This window comes from Sander lucioperca, chromosome 2, assembly GCF_008315115.2.
Source record: "Sander lucioperca isolate FBNREF2018 chromosome 2, SLUC_FBN_1.2, whole genome shotgun sequence".
NCBI classification, from domain to species: domain Eukaryota; kingdom Metazoa; phylum Chordata; class Actinopteri; order Perciformes; family Percidae; genus Sander; species Sander lucioperca.
Genome location: NC_050174.1, coordinates 36,621,962 through 36,647,492, shown reverse-complemented (window position 1 = coordinate 36,647,492; position 25,531 = coordinate 36,621,962). Strand labels below are relative to the sequence as shown.

At 42.1% G+C, this 25,531-nt stretch overlaps 1 protein-coding gene across 1 annotated transcript in view; it reads left to right on the top strand.

Annotated features, from left to right (window-relative positions):
* The window catches only part of LOC116054422 (GDNF family receptor alpha-2), a 76,345-nt gene that overhangs the window by 28,030 nt on the left and 22,784 nt on the right, over positions 1-25,531 (top strand). Inside the window, exon 4 of the mRNA XM_031305976.2 lies at positions 8,870-9,248. Coding sequence (XP_031161836.1) covers positions 8,870-9,248 — 379 coding nt within the window. The remainder of the gene's footprint in view (positions 1-8,869; positions 9,249-25,531) is intronic.

Genomic DNA, 25,531 nt, shown 5'->3' with positions numbered 1-25,531 from the left:
TCTTAGACAGCAGAAAAGAAAAGATAAAAAATAGCATAAAATATGACTTTGAGCCATCTTAGAGATTAAGTGAGAGGGAGATTATCAGTGTCTGAGCCGTAGTAGTACTAACACAATGAACGTAATGTAGCAAATAAAAGGATGCATGTGAAATACACTTCACATGCGCTCCACTGAACCCAGGATGAGCAATAACAGTATTGTTTCTGACATGAGCAGCTCAGTACAAACTTGTTTTATTTGTTGTTTTTTTGCCTTACTTCTGCCCATAGTTGCCCTTTCTAACATTTTTATTAACCTATCTAGAGTAGGTATTTCTTTCTGGGTATTTAAGCTTGCAACAGGTCAAATCCAGAGCATCATGATTGTATCAGCCAATCATGTAACACAGATTGGATTTTTTTTTCTCCAGGTACAGCAGTAATCCTGTCAAAGGAGAGACACAAACATGTATTTTAGCCTGCTCCTAAAAGTTCACAAAAGTAATATCAAGGATGTATTTTCTAAAGTTAGCTGTCAAGCCCAAACCAAAACACCCCTTGCACCCATACCTCTTCACTTGACATTGAGGGACACTTAACAGTAACTGTATTGTCTTCAGTTCAAAACTTTAGGCACATTAACCAGGGGTACATTTAGTTTTACATTTCACTTTTGGTAACTTGAAAAAGTTCCATCATCAAATGACAGGGAGTGCCCAAAGGAAATCTATTGATAATCAGTTCTCTACCCGAAACCCCTTTAGTTGCTGTAAGAATTGAGTGCAATAAGTAATATTAATGCTTATTTTCTCTGTTCTAATCAAATTGCACTAAACACAAGTGGGAATCTAACAAAATCAAATGGAAAGATGAAGCATGGAAATGCTACAGGAAGGCACATTTGTCTTGTTAACAGTCCCACACCTGCCACTGACAGACATCTTGTTGCCCCACCAAGTTAGGTTAGTTCAGAAAATGAATCGCATTTGGTGCCTGATGTGGTATTAGTTTGTTTTAATACATGCAGAAAGCTTTTGTTGACCAGGAGTAGGGCCGCAACTTATTTTCTGTTAATCTATGTATTGTTTCGTCCATAAAATATCAGGAAACAATGAAAAATGCTTATCACAATTTCCGAGAGTGCACGGGAGGTGTTTAAACTGTTTAAAAGTCAAACATAATCAGTTTACCATGATGGAAAATAATTAAAAAAAAGCTGCAAATCTTCACATTTAAAAATCAGGAAAAATCAATAGTTTTGCCTACATGCAGAGCCCCTCTAGAAAGCTTTGGCTTGTTTCACTGAACTAGAGTTTTGATGCATAACCGTTGTTTTCTAGGTTTCAAGGCACAGTTGCTGTGTGAGTCAATAGCCCTCTTCTCAAATCAATAAGACATCATGTATGAAGGATGTGTGGCAGATAACCTTTCCCCCACAATGCACCAGGACCCTTATCAAAGCCTAAACGAATTCCGTACATAGACTGTTAATATTAATGGACAGAGCATGTGTGACGTCAGCCATTGGTTTGTGGAGATCTGCTATGAGTCATCAAGTTTGCCGTTACGGGTGTGGCCATCCTGGTTGCGGATGTAACGATTTTAGACAAGAGGGAGGACTGAGGGAGGAGCTGCTTACACTCTGCGTTACGTTACACAGTTTCACTGGCAATCACATCATAGCCACGCCCTAAAACACCCCCTGCTTTATCGTCGATTTTAAAATCAATGAGACCCTAATTCAAAAAATGAACATCATTCTGTGTTGCAGAAGACTTAAAACTAACGATTGAGACCATAAACTCATTATGAAAATGTTTACTGAGGTAATAAATCAAGTGAGAAGTGGGTCACTTTCTCATAGACTTCTACAGAAACCGACCTCCTTTTGTAACCGCATGTGTCGCCCCCTGCTGGTATTCAGATAGAATACAGGTTTAAGACACTTCCGCATTTGCAGCACTTTGCCGAACCGGATGCTTTGTCCATTAATATTATACAGTCTATGATACAGCATGCAAAGATATCATTAACTGTAATTGTCAATATGCTCCACGTAAAATGTGTTCAGTTCTCTTGACCCAACGCTGAGCTAATTAACTTAGGAACGAGAGGGCAGCGTGGAAGCCTGCATTCGGGGGTCCCTCCAGGAATTCAGTTTAACATCCCTTAGTAAGACCTTCTAACTCTCAGCACTAAGCCTCTCACCTCTCAGCTCAGTGTGCCTACCATCCAATTAAATCTAGAAAGCTGTTTCAACAGCTGGGGAAAAAAGGACCAGTGCGACCAGAGTTCTAATAACAATTAATATAACGTAGGCAAACACTAAGATCTTTGTGTGCATGCATACAGTCGTTTTTTTTTTTTGGTCATTAGGGGTCTGTGCCTGCGTTTGTTTGTGCAAGATTGGTTTTGTGTATTCTTGTGATTGTGCCCGTGTATATTTATATTATTTTGTTTATATGCTTCATTTGTTAATCAGTTCACCCTTAGTCCAGCCCTTGTCTCCCTGGGGGGGTCAGTAATCAGAGAACTTTTGTTATAGTCTTATAGTTTTTTTCTAACACGTTTGAATTAAACAACAGTGAATAATCCACAGAACAACAGGTTTGTTGTTTCAGTTTGTTAGTAGTTTTAGTTATGCTCTACTTGCATGGTGGTAATGAACAAGGACGCAGATTATTGATGTTGTGTGGGTTCAACAGACACACACATCCTGTTATGATTATTGCCAGTGACGTTTGAAGGAGCTAAACAGCCTACATATTAACACTGAGGGGGCCCACTGAGGACGCTCAAGCTTTGAATTTCACCAGAGGAAGCTTAACTTGAAGGCAAATGCTCATAAACAGCTCTAGTATTTAGAAGTGTGTTTACAATGATTTAAAATTCCTTTCGACACCCCTTTTCCACCTACACACACATGCACACACGCACGCAGGCAAGAACGCACATACGCACGCACACACGCACACACACACACACACACACACACACACACACACACACACACACACACACTTATTATCACAAGTATTTATTCTTCTCTCTGGACACCCCTCTTCCACCTACACACACGAATGCATGCAGACACGCACGCACGCACGCACACACACACACACACACACACACACACACACACACACACACACACACACACACACACACACACTGATTCTCACATACAAATATTTATTCTTCTCTCATTTCTTTCATCTCCCTTCACTCTCTCTATTTCTCTCAACTGCATGCTGGGTCACTTTGCAGCAATAATTTCTCGCTCTGAGGTAAAATTCAGTTGATCCCGGAGAACAGAAGACTCCGTAAACTCCTCCGGTCTAACTGTGATGACGTCTGTATGTCTAACTTGGCAAGGCTAGGAAGATGATTTTGTAAAATCTACTGCACCCTCTTCCTCCCTCCTGGAAACCCCACAGCGACACACAGAACAGAGCTAATGACTGATGAGCCCTTTGACACGGAAATGCTTGACATGCTCCTCAGGGTCCGGACTAAAGACTTCCCTAACAAGCTCTTGTTTGCTCACCCAGGGCCGTATTAAATCCAAACTTTGGCACCTTTCCTAATTACTGAGAACATACCCGGAGCCAAGAGCCTCTTCCTAACCTGGGCTGAACTCCGCTCTGCAGCGCAGCATCCCCTGAGTATGGGATGATATATGAAATGCAGAATTCAAATTAGGCTGACAGAGAGCAATTACATGGGAAAGAAGATCCCTTACTCTTTGGGGGGAAAAAAGCATCAAAATCCAGATACAGTGTACGTGAACGTTTTATCCACCTCCTCTCATTCATACAATTTCTCGTTATTATCTCTCTTTCTCTTTTCTCACTGGAACACAGGTCTTACTGTGTATAAACTTCTGTTTCTCACCGTCTGTCTCCCCATAGGTGTCTCCTATCTCACATTTTACCCGCTGCTTCTTTTTCGCTTCCCTTTTGCTTTCCCTCTCTTTCTTTCTCTCTCCCGTGTGTGTTATATGTGAGGAAAGAATAGATGGTTATTTCCACTATATTGCCATCAGTGGGATCTAATGTATGATACCCATAGAGTAGAGAGCCCTATTAAAAAGCCTATTTACAGTCAAACGACAGGATCACCAAAAGCAATGGCGATGCTTTAACTGTTGTTGACATCGACTAAACAGTTATGACATCGTAGTTTCCGAGGCACCATTCCTGATTTGTATCCCCCAAATTAATACGTCGCATTGTGCTTCACGCACACGTAAAACATCTTGGCAAACATTCATATTAGTTTATTCTGCAGCCAACAGGTGCCAAGATCTAATCGGAAAAACATTACTTATGACTTGGCCTGCACTTAACAACACGGATGTGCTGCTGTGTTTATTACATCCATTAATCAATCAATGCAGCCACCCGCCCATCTATCTGTTCATTTATTCAGTCAGTGCCTCGCTTGCTCATTAATGTATAGTACAACAACCAGCAAGGTAAGGAGATAGACATGTGCAAACTATTGTGATGCTGATTGTACTGCTGATGGGCTGGGTTAATTATTCTGAGAAAGAGTCGCACATCTTTGGTGAATTAGGCGGGATTAATTGAAAGCTCTCCAGCATGTCTCTGTAAGTGGCTGTCCAATCTGCTAGTCTGCGTGCTCTCATTTCATCTCTCTATCCGTCATGATCAGCTGCTGCAATCAACTGCTCAAGTCTCCTCTCCCCAAAGCTTTTTCCATTTTTGTACGTCTCATCGTTAGCTTATCAACCCCTTTCTCCTCACATTATAGCAGAACATGTTTGCTGAAAAGCGTCATTGTAATGCACTTGGAAAATCAATTATAACTCTGTAACACAATACTACACCTTTCCCCTCCCATCTCCATTTCTTTGCTTCCTTCCTCTTCTCCACCCGCTCTTGCCATCATCCTGTTTGTGTGTAAGCACGTCACAGCCATCAAGTGGGCTTTGTGTCTTATGTTCGCCCCAGGACATCTTTTTGGGTTAAGCACCAAATTCAATCTCAGCTCCCCAATCAGAGGTAGTAAAAACCCGTTCGCTGCAGCCTCAGAAGCAGCTTCAGCCCTGCTCGGATAAATCTGAGTAGTTCTTCTTTCTCCTATTTTCTTTTCATCCTGGACCCCCCAGTGCCCCACATTACAGCTTACAGATGGCCAGTGGAGATTTAGGAGCTGCAATCCATCAATGTTATGCAGCCTGAACCACTGGACAGCCGCCTCGCTAACTTCACCTCCAGCTGGACCATACTGCCCCCCTTCAGGCCCGCTTCAGCAAAACTTGGCCCACTTTAGTAAAACTTTGGCCCTGGTGCGGCCTCTTCATGCCCAGTGCCAAAGTCAGCTCTCTTTTCTCATAGTAATCACAGATGAACCAAGCTGCTCCCCCTGGGCGACATCTACTAATTGTCTCACATCCTGCCTTTAAAAGTCCCTATGTTGCAAAGCGTGATGTGTCCATGTCTTTTTTATTATAAAGCCAGTCGAGGTGTTATATAAATACAGTGAAAGTATCAAAATGCTCAATCCACAGAGAAATTCACACAGCCTGTATTCAGAAACCGTGCCTTTAAACGAGCCGTCAGGACTTCCGCACGGTTGTGATGTTACAACTATACTATATATAAGTAGAAAGTGCTGCTACAGTGTCGTCACAGTCATTCCCCGGCTGCAAAGGCGGTGTAGAGATGCAGAGAGCACAGATGTGGAAGACCCGGATACGCTGACCAATCAGAGCAGACTGGGCTTTTTCAGGAGGGGGGCTTAAAGAGACAGGAGCATTTCAGACAGAGAGTGAATACATGTATATTCAGACAGACAGTATGTGGAAAATAAAGTGTTTTAAACATTAAAGCATGTAAACATGTTCTAGCAAAAACCCAAAATATGAACCTGAAAATGAGCATGATATGGGACCTTTAAAGGTCTTATATCATGCTCGATATCATACCAGGTTTGATTCTGTTGAATAAGTGAATCTGAGATGTGATCAAAGCACAATTCTGTCTTCCTTTTTTAGTCCCTTACACAAACACGGCTGAGTTTGCTATGCTGCCAGACATCTGCTGTAGATCATTTATCCGCTCCCCACAGAGAGTGCAAGGATAAACAAGTTTCAATAGAGGATACAATGATGTCTTATTCCAATAAGAGTCATGAAAGCTAATACTCTTTAGTATTCAAACAAAGACGGAAACGGTCTCCCCGGTGGCCTGCGAAAAACAACTGAAAAAGGCAGCACTATTTTGAACACCTACGTGTGTTGAACTCAGACATGTCTCATAGCACCCTGCCTGTTTATCAGAGCACCTACATTCAACCTTGATACATCTAAACGAAAGCCCTGGTTAACAGGAAGCTAGTTGAAGTGTGCTGTTCCCAAGTACCAATAGTCTACTTCTGCTAGTCTTCAGGGGCAGTGAGTTCCGTTTTATCTGACGTGATCAGAAACTGCACAAAACCATTAATTTTGGAGGTTTGCTTATTTTTAAACCCCCCGTTGTGTTGAGATGTGTTATATGTATCCCCTATTTCTAGGATTGATAACGTGAGATGCACTACTTGGAAACAGCACAGCATCTCTGGCACAGCCCTCTAAAACAAATGGCCTTCTTCCTGCTCTGGGCTGTCTGATAGACACAGAGGGAGATTGGTTCTGTTGAATAAGAGATGAATCTCTCTGGGAGTCACCATGCCGTTACGACCTCTGAAATATCATTATCTACAGGGGAGGGAGGTTAACTTCTCTAATATAGCCTGAATACAAGAGAGGGGTGCCACAAGTGAACATGATCCTGCTTTATTACCTCAGGGAAAGGAATTTTTTTTTTTTTTACTGCCACTGTGGTATATGCAGTATCTCAGAACACCCAGACATACCTTATGACTTAACTGTGTCTTCACAAATATGATGTGCAGCCTGATGGGTAATTGCAATGTTTCAGTTTGTGATTACACTGAAAAGAAATATTAGGGAACTTAATCTTGTACTTGAACCATCCAATAAGTGGTTCTTACAGCACGCCGTGTTACAGCGACACATTCTCACTCCCAGTGCGTAAAAAAACCAACGCTTTCTCAGGTGCCTTTGCCGTTAGTTACTGACGCAAAAAGTCGACTTTACATTGGCGTCATTTTTCCACGCGCTTGGTCGGGACTCTTCGCGTCACTATTTGACGCTCTGGGTCGGGGCCAATTTGGCGTGTATTTCCACATGCTGGGGAACACCACTTAGTTAGGGTTAGGGAAAGATCGTGGGTGGGGTTAAAAATGTACGTTTAAGCCGGATTGTGCTGCGTTCTAGTTTTGTTCTATCCACGCTTCTCAGAAGTGGAGCGTCTTGCCTGCCCGACTCACAGATTTTATTATCTCTACAAGTACTTTACAGATTCATCACGTGTTAATTGAGCTAGTATCTTCTTTCCACTCCAAGCACTCCTGCAATTAAACTTCATGCCTCTCTTCTCTTTTCTGGCGTTGTCCTTATAAAAAGAGTTTGTAATGTGTTATGTTTTCCCGCCTCCAAGATGACTCTCTCGTCGTCCATGGTGTTGTACAGTAGAGGAGATGTATACGATATTGTGGGGTGTGTTTTGGTAAATCGACTGGATACTCTCGCTGTTTCCCTCCCTGCCCGGCTGTTCGAAATAGACCTGCCGCATATCTTTAGCGGAACGGAGCAGAGAGCCACTTCACGCACGCTTCCGGGATGCGCCGTGACGCGGGCGGTGGAATATCAATGGCCACGATTGCTCGCGGGGGTTGTGGTGCCTCCGGAACGCAGTGCAGATGCGCGTGGTGGAAAATAGGGGTAACTGACATGCGGAACAAGAACGTTAGGTTTAGAAAAAGACTGTGGGTGGGGTAACAAAATGTACGTTTCAGTGACACGCAGGACAGGAACAACACAAACCCCGATCTCCTGGCTGAAAATCCTGTTTTGTTTTCCTCATGTGGATTTTCGGTCTTACATAGCCTACTACTCGCTACTGTTGTCGCTCCTAATACTATGTCATCTTACAGCGCCGCGGTTGAGCTGCTGCACTGCCCGTTGCGTTCCATACAGACACTAAAGGGTGATTTTTGCGTCGGTATCTGCACTGAGAGTCACAAGTCTTTGCCAAGTCCTGTGTGTTATTTCCTATTGGCCATGTGACAAAATCAATAAGCGTCCTTTTATATATTTTACCAAGGACTCCTGTTTGCTTTGCATTAGTTCCATGAAACTTTTAAAATTAAAATATCTTGTTTCATCTTGTTTTACTTCCGTCAAATAACAAAAATAACTTTTATATGTATAACATCGAGGTAATTTGCAACGACAACTCAGTAATGTACTTATATTATTATCACACATCATAGTATTACCTGGAAATTAATCTTGTTGGTCACCGAGTGTTTATTAACATCCAATTTGGAATCATCACTTAATTCATTCATATTTCACTCAAGGTCTGAAACACACTGAATCAATAATTCAGTAAGAGTGGATGTGGGCTAGCTGCAGGCATCCCTCCAGTGGCTTACTGGTGGATGATATTGTAGAGTCTTCTTCAGCGTTCAAGTCCAACATTTGCAATGAACTCCCCGACGGTTCGAGACGCGAGGATTATTGTTTTAGTTGTTGATCGTACTTTGCAGCTGAGCCAACTGTAAACTATATCAGATTTATGATGTTGAGTCAGAGGATCAATGGAAAGATGTTCATCTTTCTGTTGTTATTGTATTTGATCCAGGTTGTGTTTGCTGAAAAACACAATAGCATTATAAATTCAAACTATTCATCCCTCTTTGGAAATGTCTTTTGAAAAATGTCTGACATCTGTTTTTCCCTTTTCGTTCACTAAAGTCACTGAGTTTTCTCTCTTCTTTGTATCCACTGTCAGGGATGCTCACCGTGGCCCCAAAAGGTTTCCAATGTCTCGACGCCGAGAGACACTGCAACCTCTGTCTTGATGCGGCCAAAGCCTGCAACCTCAACAGCAGCTGCAAGAGGCAGCGCTCCACCTACATCGCTACCTGCAACAAGGAGGACCCCAACAAGGGCGAAGCGTGCAGCAAGAAGCGCTGCCACAAAGCGCTAAGGTTGTTCCTGGACCGTGTGCCCCCTGAGTTCAGCCACAGGCTGCTCTTCTGCCCCTGCCAGAGTGTGGGCTGTGCCGAACGACGCAGGCAGACAATCGTGCCTGATTGCTCCTATAAAGATAAGGAGAAACCCAACTGTCTGGAGCTACGGAGGGTCTGCCGCCAGGACTCTCTCTGCAGGTGAAAGGAAGGGAAATAGTGGGGTTTACTTTATGTGTGCAATCCAAGAGCTGTCAGGGCAGACATTCATGTAATGCGAATGCATGTCTGTGTGTGTTAGTAAGTGCATTTTGTTTTGCTAGTTCAATGGACAGATTTTAGTGCTGTGCGTATGAGAGGAGCTACAGCCAAACACATCTGAAGATTCATTAACAACCTCTTATATTTATGGGAAATGAGAAAATAAAATGAATTTGTGCGTGTGTGAGAGAGAGAGAGAGAGAGAGAGTTCCTGTTTGATGCCAATTTCCTCCCTCCCATGGCATCCTAAAATTCTATATTTCTCTGCTGTAACTTTGCCAGTGAAGTAATTAGACTTTCGGGGGAAGCTGTGGCTATTAGACGCGAAATAAAGATGTGAGGCTAAGTTGAAGGGACAACGCTCAATTAAGCTGAACAAAACATTAGTGGATCACGTTGGCTCCATGGGGCCTCTATTGGATTCAAGCGGCCGGATTCAATCCACACCTACCCAGCCGTGACATGTTTCCTTGTGTTAGTGCTGCTGGGAGCAGGAGAAACGCAGAGGTTGTACTATCAGCCAAATCAGCTGTCAAGATCTTTTTACCCCCCCAGAACCATGTGCTGTGTCCGGCCATCAATAGGCTACACATCTATGCTCTGCGTTCATCAGTCTAATAGCATAAAGAATGTGGGACATTTGACTAATTCTAAGCATTTAAAAGCTCATTTGTGAGCCTAATGGAGTTCAACCAAGTGTTAGATCCTTGAACACTCCCTGCTAAAAATAATACCCATGATGTGTGAATTATGAGAAGGGGAAACTTTTGGCTGTGACAGATGATTAGTCAGCTGATACAGTTCAGTGACAATCAGTGGCACATTTTGTGGGTTTAATACTCCAAGTAGCTGTCCAACCTCAGTAGTCATGGGAGATGATAGCACCTTACCTGGTTCATTAGTTGCAGTAATTGCCTGAAAATTAGAAACCAGTCGCTTTCTTCAGAAAAGTACTTCAAATTATTGTCAATGTTTGCATTAATGTGACAGGTTTGGAATTAGTTTGTTTAGGTTTGTGTGGCAAAAAACAACCAATACATTGCAAAAATGACTTTGAAACAGTTTATTAGCTCATTTTGTGAGCACTAAAATTAATAATATGTTGTGCAATATGCATAATAGTCCTAAAAAGCACTAGCATCTAAGCGTGAAAACATTTCATGTCACTTTTGTATGACTTGTTGTTTTGCTATCTTTTGAATAACAAAACCAGAATCATTTGTTTCTGTAAGAAATAGGAATGATTTACAGTCACATGAAATTTGAACTAATCTTGCTACCTATGCACAACAACTCCTTGTAGGAAGAGCATCTATGTTGGTCACATTTATCACGTTTCTAGAGTTTAGCAGCCTTCGAGGCTCAGCGTTAATGGCGAAAACTCAATTCCTCTCCACCAACACTAAATCCAACTACCACGCTGCTCAAGTAGAGGAACTCTATGGCCTCCTCTCCGATTTACGATTGTCTTGATAATTACCTGCTTGCCTGCATTGTGTAATCTGTTTTCAGGCTGAGTTGCTATCCTTGACCTCAAGGCTCTCAGGTGTCTGCTGTTCACCTGCTTATTGAGAAAGATGAAATAGAACGTTTAAGCTCATTATCTGTGGCTGGGTAATGCCCCGCTGAGGTCAACAGCTCGATTAGCGCTCACACACTCATACAGTACGGACACACGCTGGCCCCAGCACCAACAGACCAACAACCATTCGGCAGTCACACACACACACACACACACACACACACACACAAAACTACACACTCAAACACAACCACTTTAAGCTTGACCGTGACTCTAATAATTTGCCGTTTGGGTGGCGCATTCTCCTGCTGTGAATAAGTGCAGCCATGCAAGAGAATGTCACTACGATTCAATTAAACGGAGATGTCATTGGTCAGTGCTGGGCTGACAATGTTCTCTGATTGGAGATTTTATTCTGCCTTGAGATGTCCACAAGGACCGCCAGGCTGTGAGATATTCCTAAAGTGTCCTCTATCTGTCTCCATGTCCTCTATCTGTTACATGATGTCAGGCATCCTCACAGGACAGTTCTATGTCCTGGAAGACCTTGTAAACATCTTATCTGATAATTTATCAAATATCTCCCAGTGATTCCCAACCAGGGGTACTTGTACCCCAGGGGGTATTCTGCAGTTGCCGGGGGAAAAATTGGAAAGTAGCTCAACTATTTTGAAAAAATAGAAATTATGATTTTAATTAAAAGAGTATATCCACACAGGGGTGCCGCCAGGAATTTTGGGCCCCATGACAAAAAAATTAATTGTGCCCCCTCTGCACAGCTGTTGTCACCACATCTCTAGGACCTAACTGTCCCATCAAAAGCTTTACATAACTCTAATTAAAGGCTTGCAACTGTCTTGCTTCTTGTAGTTCAATGCTAGTACTAGCACAGTATTTACTGCTGGTGATTTGTACATGCTCGGGCTGAGAATCTAAACTCTAATTTGATGCAAGATTAAAAACATATATACTGTGATATATACAGTATATATATTAAAATATGCCATATACCAATAAATAACATTAACACTACAGAACATTGACCCAAATTACCTACAGTTCTGTATCACCACCACTTGATTACATACATTAGATATGATAGATTTTGTGTGTGTGTGTGTGTGTGTGTGTGTGTGTGTGCAAGCTTCTCAAATAAATTGCCCTTCATGATGGGAATAATAAAGTCTGTATCTTTAGATGTCATTCCATAATTCAATCTAAATGAACGTATCAAACTGGATTATTTGAATATTGTCTGTATCTTACATGCAGGCTCAGGTAAGCTACTCACTGTTTCCAACTGTCCAGCATCCAGTACAGACAGTAGGCTGTTGTTTTTTTATTTTATAATGATCATTATGTGAGAAAATAATTGTTATTAATGTGTTTGAATTTCTGTCATTAATACATATTTCATTTTCTTTTTTGTAATGGTAAAAAGAGCAAGAGAGACAGAGAAATCCCCACAGACTCCCTGCAATGATGCTAACTGGCATGTCATTGAACACAACGTTGCTCACCTTCTTCACTGGGACAGGGAGGGGCACAGTTAGGGGGAGACTGGGGTGCTGCTGACTCATCTGTTGTTAAGTCTGCTAAAAGGGGCAGGGACAATGATTTAATATGAATATCTTGCTAAACGTTTCCCTGCACTGATTAAATGGTGATTAAATGTAGGCTAACACTAGTCTGTAGCTAGCTAGCTTATTTCACTATGGACATTAAGCCAACAGGTTAATACCACTCACAGACTATAGGCTACCCACCTTTCTTGGTGAAAAACTGAGTTACAGTTTGGCACCATTTCCTTAGTCTTTCCTCTCTCTCTTTTCTCTCTTTCCTTTTTTGAAAACCAGATTTTGATTTAACGTTACTTGGCAACATCGTGGTCACTGTAGTTCTGGCGGATCTACTGACTGCAACTAAACACGTCACTGAGTGCGCTAAGGCAGGACCAAACCATTTCATGCAGATACAGGGGGGTGGTCGGTCAATATGGATGTTTACTTTTTGGTCAATGGGGATATTTAACTTTTACTGCCAAAAACAAGTAAAAACAAAGAGATCATTCATTTTATTATTATATTTGAAATATATAAACTGAATGATGATGGTCTAATCATTTTATATAGTTAGTAGTTTTTTAGTTATAATTTTATATAGTTATATAGTCAGTTATAGTTTTTACCTATTTCTTGGGGCCCTTGTCAGTCATGGGCCCTTGGAATTGTCCTAACTTTTCCCCCCTATACGGCGCCCCTGTATCCACATATTAACATGAAGTCAACTGTAAAACCTGAACACTACGTGTTGCAGTGATGTAAGAGTGTGTGAAAACTAGTCAGCAAGCGAGCACAGGCGTTTAAACAGGTAGCCAAAAGTAATGACTAAACCATTTAAAAGATTACCTAAAAGTAATTAACCCGCTGAGGATGAAAGACGCACCGGCCTGTCCAAACAATGTTTGATAAAACTCCTACTCAAAAAGCGATATTACAAAATTTCATCTCAGACATTTATTTACAATTTTATTCATATACTGTATAACCTAAGACTTTGGTTAACTCATTTCAAGCACCGCAACAATTCGTACAACACAGCATAAGTTAAGGTTTGTTTTTAAGAGATTTGAGGAATTGCAAAAAGTGAACTTCAACGTTTCAGCTTTAGTGCCAAATTATCTCTTTACACATTGCTCTAGGAAAAATTTGGGCATCACTGTACGGAAAGCTGAGTTTCTTCTGAACATTTTGATATGAAACACATGGGGAACAGTTCTATGCAAATACTTTAAAAGGTACATTTAAGAAGATGTGTGAAAATGCCCTTAGACCTCAGAGGGTTAAGAAAGGGTAAAAAGTAACTAAAAGTACCGTTAATGGATAAATGGTTTAGACATCCAGCTTCACTCCAAGTAGTAGTAGCCTAGAAGGCTGGTAGTAGTATGATTGCTGACCAAACTAACCTTAACATTGACAGTTTTGGGTGGAAAAAATAAAAATATCCACTTATATAATTGTGTTACACATTTGGAACATACATTGGAAAGCGATGACGGGGTACGTGGGTTCATTTGACAGGGCTGTGGGGGTACCTCAGACCAAAAAGGTTGGGAACCACTGCCCTGACCAACATGTTATGTTCTTAATTTGTTCTGCCCTTCCAGTACGTTGTACAACCAAATTGAATTTAAAACATATTTCTCTTGCTAATGGAAAACAAAGTCTACAGATTAGAGTTTGTTTTGTGCAACCTTGGTGATAAACGCAGTTGAACAACCCTAGAAAGTGTCCTCCCAAAACTCTTTAAACACAGAAGTCAGTCAGAGCACACTTGAGTTCAACACCAGAGGAAACTTTCCTTGGCTCTGTTTTCCCCCTCTCAGAGATGTGTTGATAAAAGCAGGGGAAGATCATTCAACGACAGGCCTGTCTCCCCAGGGGACGCCTGTCTGACTCCAAACAGGATACACAGCTAGCCCAAGCCTATTTCATTTTAATACAAGGAACCAATCGAGAGAGCGGAGGAGGGAAAGGCAGGAGCAAAAGAGGGAAAGAGTGATAATGAGAAAGAGAGAGAGAAGGAAAAGAGTAGGATGGAGGTTCGTAGAATCGATCCGGGCCGTAAAGCTACTGCAAGCGGGTTGGAGGTCAGCGGTTTGGTCACACATCTATGGATCTCTGCAGTAGACTCTGCAGGCCATCCCAAAAACAAGCTTCTCTCTTCACTACATACTGTACTCAGATCATCAAAGGGTCACGGCTCAAAACTCAGCCAAGTCAAAACGGATTTAAAAATGTATACTCAACTATTTTATTATTTATTTTAAACTTTGAAATGCCAGCAGTTCCTAGCTTTACACCAGAAAAAGAAAATACATTGAAATACTTTATTTTTTTGAGTTTTACCTGGAGCACATTGGATGCCAGATTGGCTACAGTTTGCAACTTTGGAGACTGTTCAGATTGTTCCAGGTGGAGCCCAGAGCTCAATCAAACAGAAAATACAGATTTGAAAGGATTTCAAATATAATTTTGGCTTGGGCTTAGGTGGCATATTGCACTGGAAGTTTTCATTCTCTCCCTGGTCTCTGTGGAGACAATCACTGACACACTCTGGAGATCTAGGGACTGTAATGTAGATGGACAGAGAACAAGCATTAAGTGGAGCAGCTCTTATTTCGTGAACCTGGTTGTACTTCTGCTGCAGTTATTACATGATTCCCTTCCATAATCCTAAACAGAGAAAAAAACAGGCATACTGTACGTCAGACAATAAACCTGAGTTTGTTACTGTTCTGCTATTACACTCTTACTTACTGCTTATAACACTCTGTGTTCTCACCATCCTTCCAATGGATCCAACATCTATTCATTTGGGACTGCTGCATCCACATAGTGACAATAGGCTATATTTAGATTTGTTTGATTTGTATATTTAGATGCTGGTTAGTGTGAGCATGTATGCAAGCGGATCAACTCCCTATCCATTCCATTCAGTTCATGCAACACAAGCCCAATGAAGCCTAACCCAAAGAGCATTGAGTTGTAAATGTGTACTCTATTGATTGTCGGAGGATCAATGCAACACTTTGATTAATATCCCCTGGTCTGCAGGCTCACTGGGTGCTCTTTGATTGAGTTCTTTGGCCACTGGTTATCAAAGTGGAGAGCCGAGAGACAATCGATCATTGTACAGGTATCCTGACCCAGTTTGGGAGATGTTCTGTACCAGGCCGCTTTTTTCTCGCAGAAAACTCACAGTGTACTAACACCTCATCTCTCTTTCACACACACATACACAAACACGCGCTGCCCTAAATGAAAGGGTCCGCTTTGTTGTTTCTGACAACTCAAGGCTCCACTGAGGGGGAACGGTGTAGGGAGACTGACTGGCCCAGATGGCATTACTCTGTATAGCTTCTGAGACGAAGCTGAAATAAATCAGGATTGCTGTTGCACTTTTATCATCACTTTCTCTCTCTCTCTCTCTCTCTCTCACTCTCTCTCACACACACACACACACACACACACACATATACACTTTTGTGCTCTTGTTCTTGTGTGGAGCCTTCGGCGTATTCCTTGGCCACTCACCCTTCGGTGAACCTCGCGTTCGCACTTTTGGTCAGTTCTATGATGCACTGTAACTTTAATGAGCAACCAAGACTTGACTACGTGGAGATACACAGTAATTGCATCATCGGGACTGAGTATGTAAATTTCATGCTCAATCCCAATATGCCTGAAGCTATAGAATCATGAGGGGAAACAGACAGCCTACTCTGAATCTGTATGTGTGAACAAGGCATTTACCATCACAACTATATGCCTAATTATTTTGATTATCTAGTGCATTATGAGGGCATTCAAAGTGAATTACAGTATAATGCATTTATAATGTTTCATGACTGCACTCATAGTCTCACATATATGTCGCTGATTCAGTGTATCCACTGTCATAAAACAAGTTCAAGTGTCTTTTAGTCAGGGGTTAGGGTTAGTTATAATAACCATAGTTATAAACTATAGGTTGACTGATGGGGACTTATAATACATTATCACTACCTATACTCACCTGTACCCTATTAGTCTCTCTTTGCCAGACCTTCCTCCACAGCGCTGCAGAGGAGGGTCTGGCTAGTCCACACAACATTCCGGGAGGGGAGAAAAACGTCCTCTGGTTTATTGGCATTTCTTTTAACCAATCACAATCGTCTTTTGGGCGGAGCTAAGCACGGAGCTAAGCATGGACCAACGGTACCTCTGCGTCAGGAAGAACCTGTTTTGGTGGAACGTGTGTACGTTCAAAAGTTGTTTTAGTCGCGCAACAGATTGGACAGATAGTCTAGCTAGCTGTCTGGATTTACCCTGCAGAGATCTGAGGAGCAGTTAACCATAGTCCTCACAAATCCACCGGAGTTTAGAATGTCAACACAAAGAAAGCGGAAAGTTACGGACATCCGGCCTAAATGAGGGACATCCAGCAGAATTTCCGGCGGCACCTGAGCAATCCCGAAAGTGAAACATCGTGGATATAGACTAATATCCATGTTCACGCCTCAACAATCAACTGTAGTAAGGACTCATCGTAAGCTATAAAAGTCTATGCAGTATCTTTAGTTATCATTGTTTGTGTTAACTAAAGTGAAGAACATGATTACATTGATGTACACATAGTCTCGCATTGCCAGACCGATCGCATTTCTTTAAACCCATCACAATCATCTTGGGCGGCGGCGGCGCTAAGCTCTTGACGCAGCGATGGTGGTCACACACATTGGTTACAATAAAAGTTGTCGAAGTGAAGTGTCTTTTCTGATCGCGCAAAGCTCTGGTTTTGCAAGCGAAGCATGTGTTAATTGGTGACCTTTCCCTCACACATAGTACAGTTTGCTGCAGTGTGCCGCGGCTCTAATCAGACCTTAGGGGAGACGTGCTCAGCTCGCTGGCTACACATGAGAGTGGCAAACGGGGTTAGAGGAAAGTAAGAGAGAGATAGAGAGAGAGGAAGACAAGTTGTGAGAGGGATGGGGCAGGAGTTGGAAAGAAAGAACTGTACATTTAATTCCAATACATGGATTAGTATATACCCATTTACTTTCCTTACTGTAATCTCTTAGGGAACATATACATAGGTTAGGGTATAGTGGAAAACTGCAGTCATTACTTTCCTTCACAATGTCTTCCGCCAACAGTACCGTATCTATTATTAAAGCAAACATTATCAATAGGACTTCAGCCTTATCTACAGAATGGTCGACGGGTGGTTTTGAATGTATCAATTAGGGTCTGCTCTTTCACTCTTCATCATTCTTACTCTGAACTTCTCTTTGTACTTAAAGTCAGGAGTCTGACTGATAGCATGCACACTGTAAACCTTTGATGTAAATTTACAGCTAAAATCCCACAGTATCTTACTGTTTTAATGTTCTACAGGATCATGCTGTGAATGGCAATATATTCTGGGAGAAAATCATAATATGGTGCAGCTGGGTAGCTCATCTGGCAGAGCGCACGCCCATATATAGATCAAGGTTTACTTCTCGATGCAGCGGCCAAGGGTTTGACTCCGACATGCGGCCCTTTTCTGCATGTTATTCCCCCTCTCTCTCTGCTTTCATGTCTTTAGCTGTCCTATAAAAATAACAAGCCTATAATGCCCAAAAGATAATCTTTAAAAAAAAAATTATAATAATATTACAGCACTATCTGCGAATGTTACAGATTACAGGTATTAACGGTTAATACCAATGCATCTTGAGAAAATAAAGGAAAAGGCTGGAATTACACTGCAGCTAGTATATTACTGTAAATTCAAATAATACAGTAAGAACTGTATGTCTATTTACAGTACAATACCTTAAAATGTAAAAACAGTATGCTTACTGTAAATAAACTAGTAAAGTAGTTTACTGGCGAAGTTGCTGCCAGTATATGACACACTTCATCGGCTTAGGGACCGTTCGGTGTTTATGGAATGGACCACCGGCATGTGGTCCATTCATGTCTTTTTATTCTTTGTTGAGGTTAGGGTCACCCAACGTTTTTTAGTCTAGGGGGGAGGGTCACCCAACTTTTGTATTCATGAAAAGCAATATGACAGCAACACAAGTGTGGAGTTGATTTCGTGGCCAGTCAGCGAGCTTGTTACGCCCGCAATCTCTTGTGGAGCATTATAACTTCGAAAAAATAAACATGTTCCAGTTAATCTTATAATGGATATGTGTGTTGAGTTATTTAAACAAACGATCGGGGAAATAAACGCCTCTTGTCCGCGAGTCTCCTGATAGAGCTCCAGCCAGCTCACAGCGGGGTCTGTGGAGGTGGACAGGCCGGCAGGCACCCGCCGGCTGTCACGTCAGACTGTGGAGCTTCTGAACTCCAAAGTCGGACCAAATTTGCAATAGCCATCAATTTTCTTAAAACGGCCCACATTTCAGCTCTACATAGTTGATTTCTTGCATAAAAAAGTCTCAGAAGTGAATTTAGTAATGAAATAGCAGACGAACAATTTAATTTTTGGATTTATTACAGTAAATATATTACATATTGGACCTTTAGTTACCGGTTGTAACTGTTCTGCAAGCGTTTTGCTAACTCTGCTAACACTTTTTCAGGGACAGTTCATCCATTTGTTTGACATGTACACTTTCTTTCGGGGACAGCTGTCTGCCTTGTTCGGAGAGTATTTAGGGAGTTCAATAACCTTGAATAATCTACTCGTCCCTTACCAAACAGACTGGGTTTTGTGTGTGGCATGCTTGATTTAGCATTCATCCCAATGACATAACATTCAGTAGGGGGTTGTAAGACATCTGCAGCGGGTGGTGTAGACAGAAAGCGAGGGAGAAAGTCAAAGAAACACAGGCTTGCCAGCCAATTTTCTGGTCACCAAACAAGAAACATTGCAATCATGCATAAGTAAGTGTTTCAAAATAAAACAAAAAGTGGGTTAATTCGATGAAAATGCAAGTTCAGATTGTTGCTTGTTTTTTTCTACGTTGGATTGGCTGCTTAAGAATGCAGGGGAGGTTGTGTCACCAGACAGTTTTTGTTGGTTTCAAGTCTCTGCTGAGCAAGGGGACGAAAGGTTGTGTCATGTTACAGCTATACTAAACTGCCTTGTGTTTTGACTGAATGCCATCTGTCCACATTGCCCTTTTAGAGTATTGACTGGGAATCCCAATGAGTACAGTGCTAACAAAAAAGGGAGGGCTCCGTCCAGGCACATTCAAGAGAAAATAGCTGCCGGTAAAGTGGACAATCAACTCCGACCAGCGCAACAAAGAGACTGTCTCTGGGTCACCAGCGGAAATTTTAAGAGGGAAAGCAGAAGTAGAATGCCGCTGTAGCCAATCATAAGAGCGTCTTTTAGTGGAAGAAAAAAAAAAAAACTGACAGTTGCCCTTTTAATCAAAATAAATTCATAGCACTCGGCTCACAAGGTCAGTGCTGTATTGTTAGGCTTTTCATAATACTTGTTATGATGTAATGAACCGTGCTGCACAATGCAGAAAATTCTGTCAAAAGAGTAATAGTGAAATCTCAGCTCTGCCAGGACTCTGTGATTGCTTTGGCATTTAACATCAAGTGACACACACAAGGCTGTTCAGTACTATTGATTGAACAAGGGTCAGATATCCCTTGCCGTGAGTTTGCACATGTGCACTGCGATGACGATCAGTTTATATGACAGTGACAAAAGGACAGAGGGAGAGGAGAGGAGTGGAGAGGAGAGGAGTGAAGAGGAGAGGAGAGGAGAGGAGAGGAGAGGAGAGGAGAGGAGAGGAGAGGAGAGGAGAGGAGAGGAGAGAGGAAACAAGGACAAGAGAGATTGTGGTTTTCAAAGTCCCTGTATCAGACTATTTTCAGAGAAGAATCACAATCACAAAAATCCAAAACAAAGTCAAGAAAAGAAAATCCTAAATGCTCTGTGGAGGAGGATGGATAGTTGGTGGTTCATTTTTGATTTGTTTGACAGGTTGTGTTGTGTTTTATTTTATTAAGGACAGGAGAGGAAACAAGAAAAGAGAAGGGGACAAGGAGAGAGAGGAGACAAGCACAGAAGAGAAAACAATGAGAGAGGAGAGGAGAGACAATGAGAGGAAACAAGGGGAGATGAGAGAGAAGAGAGGAAACAAGGAGAGAGGAGAGGAGAGATAAGGAGAGAGATTTCCGTTTCAGTGAGAGTTTCTGTCATTCAGTTTATCAAATGTATTTAAAGTGTCCATAAGACATGGTCTCAGTGCACTTTACAATTAAAGGAACACAGAAATAACAGATAGCGACAAAACAATTGTAAACAAAAGTGAAAAAGGTTGGTTTGTGAAGGAAGCAGAAAGGATGGTGTGTTATGGTTGGCTGTAGTATAGTGGGTAGAGGTTAGCCTGGAAATCTAGACCCAAATCCGAAAGATTAAGGGTCTGGCAATAAGTAATGAAAATGGCCCAACTCGAGGGGCAGCACCAAGCATGCATTTGAAAATATCACTTCACATAATTAGATGACACTACGACCAATCACAACAATACACGGGGTGACGTATCCAGAGCATACCCATGCGCTTAGCTACCAGTGGAGCTAACTGGTAGATTAAACTCTTGCCGTATCCGGCCTTCTTACAAAGGAGCGATTTGAGCGCCGTCTTCTGTTCCTCTTTTAGATAAAAAGCCAAGTCTAACTCGTTCATTGTAGCGGCCAAAGCCGTTTCAAACAACTGGTGTTCATCCGTAGCCATCTTGCAATGTTTGCTAATGAGTTTGACTTTGCAGCGCTGTCGTCATCTGTTTAGCTCACCTCTGGCCCGCCTATATCAGATACACTGATGTGATTTGTGCAGCTCGGCTACAAGGGCATAGTTAATGAGCATCATTACTGCATGCCAGAGTGACTCGCTGAGCAAATTCAAATTGTGCTCTCGCGAGAACTCTGGATTTCCAGGGTAGGGTAGAGGTGGGTTTTGGTCAGTGTAACGCTTATCAGTTCAATTTTCTAAGCACAAACGGACATTCTGAAAAACAGAAAAATGGGTTCAAATATCAAATTTTTCATATTTTTCCGCCTTGACAAATAAAAAAAATTGGATCTTTAACCTGTTTTTCCAATTTTCTCTTTTTATTCAGAGGATCAGAAATTTTGAAAATTACAAAAATTGCGTCTGGGCTCCAATTATTCAATACTGCAATGATATTCTCTCCCGCGTTCCACCTAGTTACCAACGATTGGTTGGCTATTATCGTGGGTGTGTCTGGATGTGTTTATAGTTATCAGAATCAGAAAGGGCTTTATTGCTAAGTACGTTTTTTACACATACAAGGAATTTGTCTTGGTGTTGGTGCATGTCACACATTCTCTAAATATAAGAAGGATAAAAAGAATATAAACTATATAAGTATAAACACATACACACAGGATGTATTAATAAAGATAAAAATAAAATGTTAAATAAAATAATACAATAAGTTAAAAAGTAGTAAAAAGGAACGGTACAGCAGAGTAAGTACAGTGGCATGAGGAGCCAGAAGTGGAGTGTGGAGAGAGTCAGGGTGGGTTACGGACCTTGTTAATAAGGCTAGTGGCGGAGGGGAAAAAACTGTTCATGTGGCGTGAGGTTTTGGTCCTGATGGACCTCAGCCTCCTGCCAGAGGGGAGTGACTCAAAGAGTTTGTGTCCGGGGTGGCCACAATCTTTCCAGCACGCTTCAGAGTCCTGGTGGCGTATAGGTCCTGGAGCGTCGGCAGATTGCAGCCAATCGTCTTCTCAGCTGACCGAATGACACGCTGCAGTCTGCCCTTGTCCTTGGCAGTGGCAGCAGCGTAGCAGATGGTGATGGAGGATGTGAGGATGGACTCAATGATGGCTGTGTAGAAGTGTATCATCATTGTCTTTGGCAGGTTGAATTTCTTCAGCTGCCACAGGAAGTACATCCTCTGTTGTGCTTTATTGATGAGGGAGCTGATGTTCAGCTCCCACTTGAGATCTTGGGAGATGATAGTTCCCAAGAAGCGGAAAGACTCCACAGTGTCAATTGTGGAGCCACAGAGGGTGATGGGGGCAGGTGAGGCTGCGTTCTTCTTGAAGTCCACAACCATCTCCACTGTCTTTAGAGCGTTGAGCTCTAGATTGTTTTGATTGCACCAGGTCACCAGGTGGTCAGCCTCCCACCTGTAGGCGGACTCGTCACCATCAGAGATGAGTCCGATGATCAGAAGTTTGACAGACTGGTGACTGGAGGTGCAACTGTTGGTGTACAGGGAGAAGAGCAGAGGAGAAAGAACGCAGCCCTGAGGGGATCCGGTGCTGATGGTCTGTGAGTCGGAGACGTGTTCCCCCAGCTTTACATGCTGCTTCCTGTCAGACAGGAAGTCAGTGATCCACCTACAGGTGAAGTCATCAAGCTGGGAGAGTTTCTCCTGAAGCAGACCCGGGATGATGGTATTGAAGGCAGAGCTGAAGTCCACAAACAGGATCCTGGCGTAGGTTCCTGCGGAGTCCAGGTGCTGGAGGATGTAGTGGAGGGCCAAATTGACTGCATTGTCTAAAGACCTATTGGCTCTGTAGGCAAACTGCAGGGGGTCCAGGAGGGGGTCAGTGATGTCTTTGAGGTGAGAAAGCACAAGGCGCTCAAAGGACTTCATAACCACAGAGGTCAGGGCGACGGGTCTGAAGTCGTTAAGTCCTGTGGTCCTTGTGTCTGGATGTGTTTAGGCGGGCATTCAAGAAGACTCGGGACAGTCATGTCGATGCTGGATAATTACGAGAATATAATTCGTAATCTTGTTGAGAATTTAGGTTATACTTGCGGTCAAGTGCAAAACTTCTTACAGACGAACTTTGGACTGAACAGGGGGGCAAGCATCTCGTCATTATACAAGTTTTGCACAGAGCGCAACATACACAGGCTTAATTATGCAAGACTAGGAAGGGAAGGGACACATCAACTTTTCGCGTCTGCGGCAGTCTCAAGTGGTCCTGTGTATGGGCGGAGGATGGCAGGGTTCCGGTTAGGTGAGAAAAGTGTCTCTGAATAAAAACAGAAAATTGGTAAACAGGTTAAAGATCCAATTTTTTAATTTGTCAAGGCGAAAAAAAAAAATTGGATATTTGAACCCATTTTTCTGTTTTTCCAAATGTCCGTTTGTGCTTAGAAGATTGAACTGATAAGCTTTACACTGACCGGTTTTCAATCTAGATTTAAAAATGTAAACTGAGTGAGTATAGTGGGAAGCCATTCCACAGATGAGGGGCACGGTAGGAGAATGCTCCTAAAATCTGAAGTTATACAACTTATACAACTCCTACGCTATAACCAACAGATTTGTTTTGCAGGAGACCAGCATTGAGGGAGCGGAGAGCGCGTGCTGGTGTATATGGTGTAAAAAGCTCAGATAAATAAGGTGGTGCGAGTCCATGCAGGGCCTTATATGTTAAAAGAAGAACCTTAAAATCAGTGCTAGCTTGCTCTGGGAGCCAGTGAAGAGAGGCTAGAATGGGTGTTACATAATCATATTTTCTGGCTACGGTCAAAGCATGAGGAGTGACAAGGAGAGGAGAGGAGAGGAGAGGAGAGGAGAGGAGAGGAGAGGAGAGGAGAGGAGAGGAGAGGAGGAGAGATAAGGTCGGAGGAACACAACAGAGGAGCAGTTGGGAGGGGAAAAGCATTGCATAGAGAAAGATCTTTTGTTTTTCTGTAACTGCCATTATGTCGGCAGCTATTGTGTCATGGTTATTGTTATGCTTTCTTAAGACGAGTGAGAGATAGGGTTTCTAAAGCCTCTCTAGGCTGAAGACGGAGGGAAGTGATAAGAGTGGGAAGCAGTAATATTTAACAAAAATTATCACGCGTAGAAGATTTCATATTTGTAGACGGAGCACAGAGGGGAAGTCTCTAAACCAGATAGGACTCTCAATAGACTGTTGTTTCTAATGAAAAAAAATGAAATTATAAGACTTTGGAGCCTGATAACTGTTTTTCCTTCCTGCCCCTCCTCCATCATGGGGAAATGGTTTCCAAGACAGACACTCATCTGATTCATCTGAGTCACATTGTTTGTCACAGGCATCAAGTGATTGGAATAAGAATCCATGTAAAAAGCCATTAGTTTTCTATTACTGCCAAGCTGGATGAACAGGCACTCAGGGCTCAGCCGAATCACTGTGTTTAAAGTGTCAGGTTGGTTGAAAGAAGTCTACCTCTGTGGGGGCTCCCCTGCCACTTCCCTGGGGGCTGAGTGGCTGAAATGACCATAAAACTCTGTTGAGCTAGACAGCCTGTAATTTCAGCAGCGAGTGGCGCTTTGCCGAGGTATAATGGAAAGCCCGTGGAAGCCATGAAATTTGCTGAATCCCGGTGTTGGAACACCATTGTCTGAACACTCAGGACACCTCTCTAAACTTTAAATTACTGTTTTTAAGCCATCATTGTCTGAAAGAGCTCTGCATCTAAAAAGAAACACAGTGCTTGTTCGGTTTCTTTAATCTCCTGCGGTCTTTGCCTTTCCTGCGAAAAAATCTGACGTTCACATTCTTTGTTAGCGCGAAAGACCCTTTATCCATAAGAAATAGAAAAATGGAAAATGTGGTTCCACAGGTTGCTTTGTATCGGCACAAAAGAGTTGTTCTCGCTCCCTCTGTCTGTTGTATCTTTTTTATCATCTGTGGCATGATTGTGGGTACAAGTGCCTTCTTTCACTTCAGCAGGAACGGATGAGAGAGGAGGACAGGTGTGGAGAGGGATAGGTTTATGTTTTTGTGTGTGTGTCATCTTTTTTTTTGTGAATTATAATTATGTACTGTGCAAAGGTGGAAAGAGTACAAAAATATTCTGCTTAAGTAAAAGTGCTATTACTTTGATGACATTTTAATTAGTTAAATTACTGGTATAAAGATCTACTCAAGTAAAAGTAAAAAGTAGCTCATTTAAAATGTACTTAGAGTAAACGGTACTTATCAATCAATCAATCAACATTCATTTATATAGCACGTTGTAGCAACCAGCAGTTATCCAAAGTGCTTTACATCAAGAACCATGAATAAAACAGCATAACATCCAATAAAAAGAAGAAAACATAGAAAACAGTAAAATCAGAAAAGGTTACATAGAAACAGGAGGAGGAGAGGGAAAATGTGACACTGCTACTATGTATTGAAGGGGCGCTAAGCAGTTTTGGCTATTTCTTCGCTGTTTTCTTGCTTTTTGC